At 29.8% G+C, this 9,871-nt stretch overlaps 1 protein-coding gene across 3 annotated transcripts; it reads left to right on the top strand.

The window, feature by feature from the left end:
* Nucleotides 1-4,846: 4,846 nt before the first annotated feature.
* Nucleotides 4,847-8,433, top strand: LOC8259215 (protein CHUP1, chloroplastic). 3 transcript variants are annotated; one of them, XR_001535447.2, is made up of 6 exons: nt 4,847-6,225; nt 6,641-6,772; nt 6,855-7,036; nt 7,147-7,258; nt 7,376-7,524; nt 7,954-8,088. XR_001535447.2 is itself a non-coding variant. In XM_002522509.4 (6 exons), exons 1-6 carry the CDS (start codon nt 5,065-5,067, stop codon nt 8,312-8,314), a joined length of 1,851 nt encoding a protein of 616 aa, XP_002522555.1. In that variant the 5' UTR covers nt 4,852-5,064; the 3' UTR covers nt 8,315-8,433. The 3 variants fall into 3 exon arrangements, 2 of the variants coding, with proteins under 2 accessions (XP_048230078.1, XP_002522555.1); XM_002522509.4 differs by lacking the exon at nt 7,376-7,524 and adding an exon at nt 8,186-8,433 and having other exon boundaries at nt 4,852-6,225; XM_048374121.1 differs by lacking the exon at nt 7,954-8,088 and having other exon boundaries at nt 4,848-6,225; nt 7,354-7,486.
* The last annotated feature ends 1,438 nt before the right edge of the window (nt 8,434-9,871 follow it).

Here is a 9,871-nt window from a genome sequence, read left to right as displayed (position 1 = left end):
GAAATTTATAAAATTTATTTATAAATTTAGAATTATGTGCTTTAAATGAAGTGAAAATTAATTTAAAATTCTGAACAATTAAATTTATGTAGAATTAGTAATAATTAAATTAAATTCAAAAAAAAATTAAGTAGAATTTTTAGATGAATTTCACATTAATAAATTAATGTATTATATAACATAAAAATATTTCGTTCAATTTTATTGTTTCTATTTTTTCTTATTTTTTAAATAAAATTAACCTTTTTATAAATTTTAATTAAATATAGCATAAATTAACTAAAGTCGTTTAGTTTCTAGTCCGGTAAATTACCTTTTAGGATAGGTTTTAAAAAAATAGTTGTTTTATTTTTTTAGTTTATATTATATTATGATTTATAATTTATAATTATCTATTTAACAAATAATTAGAACTATATTTTATTAATATATAAATTATTTAATATAATTAACTAGTAAATTTTGTATTTTAAAATTATAATATGATGAAAAAGAATGACATTGATTTTGCAATTTTACATATTAAATCATTAAATTTATGTATGCGGTAAAAAGAAATTTATCGTTTTGAGATAAAATAATATGTTAGCAGGGCGAAAGGCCATTAAGATAGGGTCAGACGGCGTCAATTTATCAAGACAATCCCGAGAATACGGCGAAATTCAGAAGTGAAGGAGTTAATAAAGCCGACCGTTAGGAGGGCCTTTGTTTGTAGTTTCTAAGTTTCCCACCGTTGGTGGATTCATTTGGTTTACCATCAACTCTGCGACTCCAAGATTAGTCCCACACACGACTCCCACGCGCATCATCTCCACGCGCAATTTAACCAATCTTCTTTGCTATGTTAATACAAAGATGATTTTTGTAAAGGAGGATTAATATTTATCTCTTGCCTTTTAGTCTAATACGTTAATTATTTCTTTTTTTTTATTTAATACGTTAATCATTTCTTATATCGTTTTTTTTATATTAATTCTTTTATATTTTTATAAAATTAATAATTATTTTTTCTGTCTAAATCAATATATTCAATATAGTCAATGATCAGGTTAATAAATAAAATTATAATATCATCTTTGATAAAAGCATTAGATTCATTTAATAATATATTTTTTTATAAATTAGATAATCTTTTATTTTTAATTATATTATGTATTTTATTATATTCAAATTATATAATAATTTAATATTATTACTATATATATAAGAAAATATTTATACTTTTGAAATTAAATTTTGTTAGAAATTAAAATTAAAAATAATAATGAGTTATTTTTATTAAATCTTGAAATTAAGCAGCTGTAAGATTAATTAATATTTTTAGTCTAACATGATAAGAATATTTATTTTAGATGAGTTACTTAATAAAAAGTGAATGATTAAATTGTAATTTTATTTATCAAATTAATTTTTATTATTTGATTTTTTAATCACATGATTATAAATATATAAATCTAGTAACTAAATTTTAAGAAATTAAGAAATTAATATAATAAAAATAATAATCGTATATTATAAAAGAACTAAAAAATATATACTTATTTTTATTTTGGCATATGTATTTACTTTTCATACATGACATTTGAACTTTATGTGTTATATAATTTTTTCTATTAATTTATTAAATCATAAATTATATTTCTAATTAAATGCTGATTTTAATCCTAAACAATAGCACGTTAATTATATTTTAATATTATATCCACTAATAAATAATTTTTTGATCAGATAACAATACAAACTATATCATATAAAATAGCATATTGTGTAACTAATAAATTAATTTTATAATTAGATAATAACTCTAATTTTAAAAAATAATATTTTAAATAATTATATTTAGTAATAAAATTTTTACTCTAAAAAATAGTAATATCACTATTACATTGATTAAGATTAATTAATAAATATTTTTAAATTATTATTGCGTTAATAAAATTTTATAATTTTTAAAAATTTAAAATATTTTAAAATAATTAATTTATTATTATTTTTTAAAATTTTATAAATTAACATTAAATATTAAATTTTTTATTAAATTGTATCTATTAATTTAATTTTATAATTAAAATAATAATAACAGTTATATAACGCACAGTCAAACAAGCGAATGCACCCTAAGCATCCATACAAATATAGCTTGTATGGATGCTGGGATGCATTCGATTTAAATTTAAATTGGTCCAATGGATTTGTCAAACTTTTACTAATGAAATAAAATTATTATTTGCAGTGAATAATGGTTCTAGTTATTTTCTGTTTAGAATTTTTCATTTAAACAGTTTATATTATTCGTGTATAATGTTTTAATATATTTAAAATTATGCAAACACAATAACACGTGACTGATTTATATTATATCATCAAACATTAATTAAAATTAAAAATTAGTTAAAATTGTCAATAACTTTACAATTTTACCAAAATTAAAAGAATTAATTAATGTTGTCAATATAGATTTACATTTCTTTTACTATTACCTATGTTATATCCAAACAAGTTTAATCTTATCTCACTCAATCCATATGAAACATATATCTTTTAGAATAAAAATTTTAAAATGAAATTATTAAAAATAAATGAATTAGATATTATTTTGGACAAAGTAAGGAAAATTACGGTCATCCTTGGTACACCAGGACGACTGTGCATAATGAGATTATAAATCAATATTCTTTCCACCTCCGATTAAACCAATTTTCATATAGTCTTCGCAATTTGTCACACAATGTATTTTATATAACACAACACTTAATGTGTGTGTGTATATATATATATATATATATATATATATATATATATATATATATATATATAATTTTATATTTAATATAATCAAATTTGAATTATGAATAGATTAATTTATTTATAAGATTTTGAAATTTTAAATTAAATATGCTAATAAGTATAATCGAAGTGATGTAATATAATTTTTTAATTAAGTTTTTATGTTATTGTATTATACATAATTCATTTAAAATATTATTAATAATTACTTTATGTTATTTCAAGTTTTCTATTTTATGTATTATTTAGATTAAATTTTGTAGGATTATAAATGGTAAAATAGATTTATCTGTGTCATACTATGTAAGGTTTATTAACTCATATCTTTAAATGAATTATATAAATTATCATAAATTATGTACTTAGTAAATCTATTTATTTTAGTTTTGAGACTCCTAACACTATTAATAAATAAATTGAATCAGAGCTCATCATTTTATGATATACGGTGCGTATAGTACCAGCTTTATTTCAATTACAATCAATTCCATTAATTCAGAGTAAGTTAATTTTATTAACTTTCATTAGACTTTCTTGGTCATTCTCTAAAGGAATAAGGTTTAAATAAGTTCCCAAATTTTTTAGACGGGTCAAATAAGTCCTTTGGATCATTTCAATCCAAATTTTAGTGTTTTTACTTTATCTAGGTCATTTTTTTGACAAAATAAAAATGTGAATTGAATTTTCTATTATAAGCGCGTGAAAAGAAAAAATTAATAAGACTATTTTTTAAAATTAATATAATTAATTATTAACTATTAATATAATAAATTATTAATTATTTTCATATAATGAATAATTAAAAATTAAACTAAATTTTTCTATTATCATCCCACTGTTATTGTGCTCTTCAATAATAAATATCTAATAAATTTATTTTTCAAATTTTCAATAATCTATACTACAAAAACCATCAAACAATAAAATATCATAACAATAACTATTTTCATCAAAACTGTAAAAAAAAATGCCTTTATGACTGCTTCAAGTTATCAAAACAACTGAGACATTTTACCTTGCTTGCATTATTATTGGCAAGGATGGATGCACCTCTTCTCAAACCCATTTCTTTCCATTTCAATCGTTATAAAACCACAAACAACATCAACATTCAAAAACTCAGTAAATATTAATACAACAATAAAAGGAATATAACTCGGTACGAAGATGAGCTGGACCAAGGCCATCGCCCCCTGTCACTACCTTATTCGTCGTCATCGGTCATCAGATGGTGCTTTAATCATTATTATTGTCATCGTTGTTGCTGTCACCAACACTGCTTCAACCATTTTCTATTGTCAAAGATGCAATCATTGTCGCCATTGTTAGAGATGCAACCGCCGTCGCCTACTGTCGGAGATGCAAATATCATTGCCCACACTAGAGGTGTTAGGTCTTTTTGCAAATTTTGGTTGCCTTTAACTTGGCCTCTACTTTCTTATTGATGAACACTAAAATCTTCTCGAGACTCTAAAATTGCCCATATCGGCGCCATAAACATCCCTTTCTACTTAATTGTTGCCAAAATCTTAGGACGAGTTCCAAATTTTTTTATTTATTCCGGTAGTTTAAGTAGATTTTGTTTAAATAAGATTTGAGTGGGTATGATATTTTTTTTAGTCAAATTTTTTATTTTTATTTTATTTTAACAATTTTTATTAAAAATCTCAATTTTTTTTTATTAATAAAATAACATAAGTGCAACACACTCTCTTTATTTGTCAAAGAAAAGGATTCAAATGAAACAAAAACACTAAATTTTGGACTAAAATGATCTAAAAAGGTCAAAAAATTGTATATTTAACACACACACCCCCCAACCCCCCCACGGCCCCCCCACATGAACCTTATTCCTTTTCCAAAATCATTCAATTAAAAATACTTAAAATCAAATCAATAACAAGGACTTCTTAATCGAGAGACAGACCAGTAGATTAATCTTGATGCGTTAATTGTTTATAAATTAAATTTTTGTCAATTTCTCCTTTTAATTTTCAAACTGGATCCAATAAAAGAAGACCGTTCCTCGATTATCGTGCATTTCCCTTTCTGTTTTGTTTAGTTAGTTTAAATAAAAACCTTTTTCTTTCTCACTTTTAACTCAGTTCCCTCTCTTACACTCTCAAAACTGAAAAATTATCCTTCCTTCCTCTCTCACTTGCACGAACTCTAAGTTTTCAGACACCAAAGAGAGATAGCAACATTTTATGTACCCTATCAGAGCAAATACAATAGGATCGTGAAAAGAAAAAAAATCCTTAGAGAATAAGAAAGAAAATGGTAGCGGGTAAGGTGAGAGCGGCAATGGGTTTACAGAAGCCATCGCCAGGGAATAATAATAGTAATCCGAAAAGCGAAACGCCGCCGCCGCCGCATCCTTCTCCAAGTTCCGGTAAAGTGTCGTCACAGAAAGCAGTATTTTCACGGTCATTTGGCGTATACTTCCCACGCTCTTCCGCTCAAGTACAGCCACGTCCACCGGATGTGACGGAACTCTTAAAGCTTGTAGAAGAGCTCCGTGACAGAGAATGTCGGTTAAAAACAGAGCTTCTTGAGTTTAAGTTGTTAAAAGAAAGCGTTGCTATTGTTCCTGTATTAGAGAATGAGATTCTAGCGAAAAATGCGGAGATAGAGAAGGCGATGAAGAGAATAGAGTGTTTAGAGAGAGAAAACGAAAGATTATTAAGTGAAGCGGAAATGAAGATTAATCAAGAGAAACAAGAGAGTGAAAGGAAAATTAAGGCCTTGGAGAATGAGATTTCAGAGTTGAAGAAGACGGTGTCGGATAGAGAAGGTGAAGAGCTTGTTTCTTCTTCTTCGCAGAGATTTCAAGGGTTAATGGAGGTCTCAACCAAGTCTAATTTGATTAGAAATTTGAAAAAACTTAATACTAATAATGGTAATAATAATGCCAGTTCAAGTTCATATCATCACGAGCCTCAAAATAATCAGCAAAAGTCTGAAAGTTTGGATTTTAAAAGAGAGGAAGACGTAGAAATAGAGAGACCGAGGCATTCTAGGTGTAACTCGGAGGAACTCGCTGAGTCAACTCTGTTAAGATCTCGAGTACCTAGGGTTCCTAAACCACCTCCTAAACGATCATCATCATCAACCTCCGTTTCCTCATCAAATGGTACCGATCAATCCGTTTCAGCTCCACCACCTCCTCCTCCGCCACCTCCGCCACCTCCAAGGCCAGCTGAGGCCATCAAGAAGACTGCTCCTACACCGCCTCCACCTCCTCCTCCACCCAAGGGGACGAGAATGGTGGCTGCCAAGGTCAGAAGAGTGCCGGAGGTGGTGGAGTTTTATCACTCACTAATGCGGAGAGATTCGCGGAGGGAATCCGGTGCCGGAGCGTCGGATGTGTTATCGGCAACTAGTAATGCTCGTGACATGATAGGGGAGATTGAGAATAGGTCCACGCATTTGCTTGCGGTAAGTGTCCGGTCTCCGGTTAAGTGTTTTCAGGTTTTCATCCTTTTGGTGATATTTACGGGATCTGCCACTGTAGTTGTTTAAGTGAGACTGACAGGTCCAAGTGACTTTATTGCTCTTGCTTTTTAGTTTTGGCTTTTATTGCTTCTTGTGAGATAAGACAGTGTTTAGATTCGAAGTTGGTGTTTGCAAATTGGAATTTGTTAATTTGGTGGCAAATTGGACAATTTACTTAAAATTGAATAGTGTCTTTTTTTCTAAAGTGGCTCGAGGCTGGTTCATCTCTCTAGATAGTGTTTTTATAAGATTTCTTATTCTCATTGTGAATTTAATCGGTTATGGAATCTTATCATATGCTTTCTCAGTTGTTAATAAAAAGAAGAGAACTTAATATATTGTTTATACTCTTGTACAGATAAAAACAGATGTAGAAACACAAGGAGATTTTATCAGGTTTTTAATCAAAGAAGTTGAGGATGCTGCATTTACAGACATTGAAGATGTGGTTCCTTTTGTTAAGTGGCTGGATGATGAGCTTTCTTATCTAGTAAGATGATTTGATGCCCACTTTAGTTTAGAAGCTTGAGAGCTTAATTTGGTCATCTTAATTTTCCGTACGGTTTGTTTAGGTGGATGAAAGAGCTGTTCTTAAGCACTTCAATTGGCCAGAGCAGAAGGCAGATGCACTGCGTGAAGCTGCATTTGGTTATTGTGATCTCAAGAAATTAGAATCGGAGGCCTTGTTGTTCCGAGACGATGCTCGACAGCCATGTGGTCCTGCTCTCAAGAAAATGCAGGCTTTGCTTGAAAAGTACATCATCATTTTAGCAATCCAGTTTGTGGTTTTACTTGATCTTGTAGGTGGGATATTTCTTTTTATGTTTAATATAGCTAATCCAATGATTTCTATGGCCATTACAGATTAGAGCACGGTGTTTACAATCTATCAAGAATGAGAGAATCTGCTACAAACAGATACAAGGGATTTAAAATTCCAATGGGTTGGATGCTTGAAACGGGAATTGTAAGCCAGGTGATGTAACTTTTCCAACCTTTGTATTCTAGCATAAAACAGATGCTAATTGGCTCTTCAAGGAATTGAACAGTAATTGTCTCATCTGTTGATAGTTTATGTGAAGTGCTATTACAGAAACGCCCATCTCAGCGAATCCCACGTTTTTATAGATGAACTTAAGATGGTCCCCCTCTTTGTTTAGATCTTGCAAATGTTGAGGAGAGCCCAACTAAACTTGCTTTTGACACAATCCACCATAGTGGTTACTAGATGACAAAAAGAAGGTTAGAAATTGCCTAATTTTCTCTGCATGCGCACATGTGAATTCCCAGATCTGTAATTACCATTTCGTTGTCTGCTTCTTTGTAACTTTGGATTCATTAGTAAAGAATCCCCATGACTCCAGGTTACAACTTCCCATTCTTTTTCTTTTTAATCTCCTTCCGAATGCTGGGATGCCACTAAGATTCAAGAATATTTTAGAAATTGAAAGTGGAGAAATAAAATTTGGGGTCGATATCAACACGAGGATGATATAGTTGATTACTTAATTGATGATTCCACAATGCTGTTTTTGGTTAATTAATTGCAACTAATACCTTACTTATCCTACTAGTTTTTTGTTTCCAGTTATATAATGGACTTAATTTTTTAAGTAAATCTTGGTTGGGTGCTAGCTAGAGCTAACTAGTACACATACATAATTACTGCAGATCAAGCTGGCTTCTGTAAAACTAGCAATGAAGTATATGAAAAGAGTATCTGCAGAGCTTGAAGATGTTGGTGGTGGCCCGGAGGAAGAAGAGCTGATAGTACAAGGTGTTAGATTTGCCTTCCGTGTACATCAGGTGAAAATTCTTTTTTGTTATCATATTTATGTCTAACAAGCATGAGTGCTTTGCTTTCTTGCTGATGAGAGATCAATGAAATGCCTTTTGATGCCAGTTTGCTGGAGGATTTGATGTGGAAACAATGAGGGCATTCCAAGAACTAAGAGATAAAGCCAGATCATGTCATATACAATGCCAAAACCAGCAACAACAGAAACTGGTATGCAGGTCTACACCTTGCTAATCTGTAGCAAACTCAGCTTCAGAACTCATGCCGCTATTTGCTGTAAAGATAGAACATTATGTTTGTTAATACAAATGGCTGCGGCCATCTCTGAATGAAGATTTATTCATTTATCATTAGTCCATTCTTTTCTTAAAGTCTTTTTTTGGTTACTCTCCCACCTTGCAACTAGATTGTTTAATTAATCAAGTGTTATCAGACTGCTAAGCCAGCTTATTGCATGTTATCTTTCCCAACTTTCCTTCTATGTTCTCTGGCATTCACGTGTCTCTCAATACATAAAGCTCATTGCCGATTGCAGCAACTCAAACTCGGGTCTTCCATGGTCTCACTGTCGATCAGATACCATTATTTCCACCCGAGTCTTAATGTCCTTGGTCTCACTATCACCTAACTCCTACTTTCCTTATTGTTCTAACTGAACCTTTTTTACTGGATTTATTGCTCTTCATCTACATAGCTGCATGTCAATTGTCAAGTTGCTGTCTTTCAGTCTTTGCCATGTGTTGTCCGAAACCAACATTTACAAGCCAAACCGAATCCAAATTTAGTTCAGTTTAGTTTGACAGTAGCCAGGCCAAATAATATTTAGGTTTGGTTCAATTTTTGTTCAAATTTTAACTCAAATTTCTATAAATATCTAAAATATTATTTATTCATTTAGTTATACAAAGAAAAAATCAACTATGAAGTATAATTATTTATATATTTAAAATTCTTGTATATATATATATATATATATTAATGGTTTATTTAAAAAAAAAAGTAAAAAATTCAAAAAGTCCAAACTGATTAACTGAGCTTAATATTTCAGTTGGGTTAATAAAATAAAAAATTTAATTATTCAATTTTTAATAAAAATCAAATTCGAATCCAACCAACGTTGCTCACCCTAAATATGACAACCTCTCCAACTTATGGCTGTTCATTTTCAGTGAGGCGTGACTAGTTTGGGACAGTGAGTTTGCTGTTGAGGTCTGAGTAAGTTAGGTTGGCCGACCATTTTTAACTCGATGTAGCCATAATGGAAGCTCCAACTTAAAACAGAACAATGCTGTTTAAAAGCAGAAGATCCCAAATGTTGATAACCAGAACTAGAAATAGTGGGTGCTGTCTTCATCTAAAGTTTTCAAGATCAAATTAATGAATCATTAAAATATCCCTGTACCAAACTTGTATTAATGATTATAAAATAATTACGGTTGCAATATCCTGGCCTAGTTATGCTCGAGTGAGTATGTTCTCAAATTTCAACAAGGATAATTATACAACCTCTATAAATCCCACTTCATTACACTTTACCATTACATTTCTGTTTAATCTTTAAAATCTTCTTCTTGTAAAATCCTTGTCATGCCCTGTTAACTTTTGAACTCTTGTTGTATTATAAGCTAGGCACTGCCGTGTCTTTTTTTAGTACTTGCAAGTGAAAGAACTGTTCATATAGTAAGAGTAAGTTCACCACGAGGTCGATTTCTCAAAGAACTATGATGCCACTTATTATAAAGACTAATTATCAACACAAAACAATAAAAATAAATCTAAACACTCTAAATC

Source organism: Ricinus communis, chromosome 5 (genome assembly GCF_019578655.1).
Source record: "Ricinus communis isolate WT05 ecotype wild-type chromosome 5, ASM1957865v1, whole genome shotgun sequence".
Taxonomy (NCBI): domain Eukaryota; kingdom Viridiplantae; phylum Streptophyta; class Magnoliopsida; order Malpighiales; family Euphorbiaceae; genus Ricinus; species Ricinus communis.
Note: the sequence above shows the minus strand (reverse complement) of the source record. Positions and strands in the feature narration are given on the sequence as shown.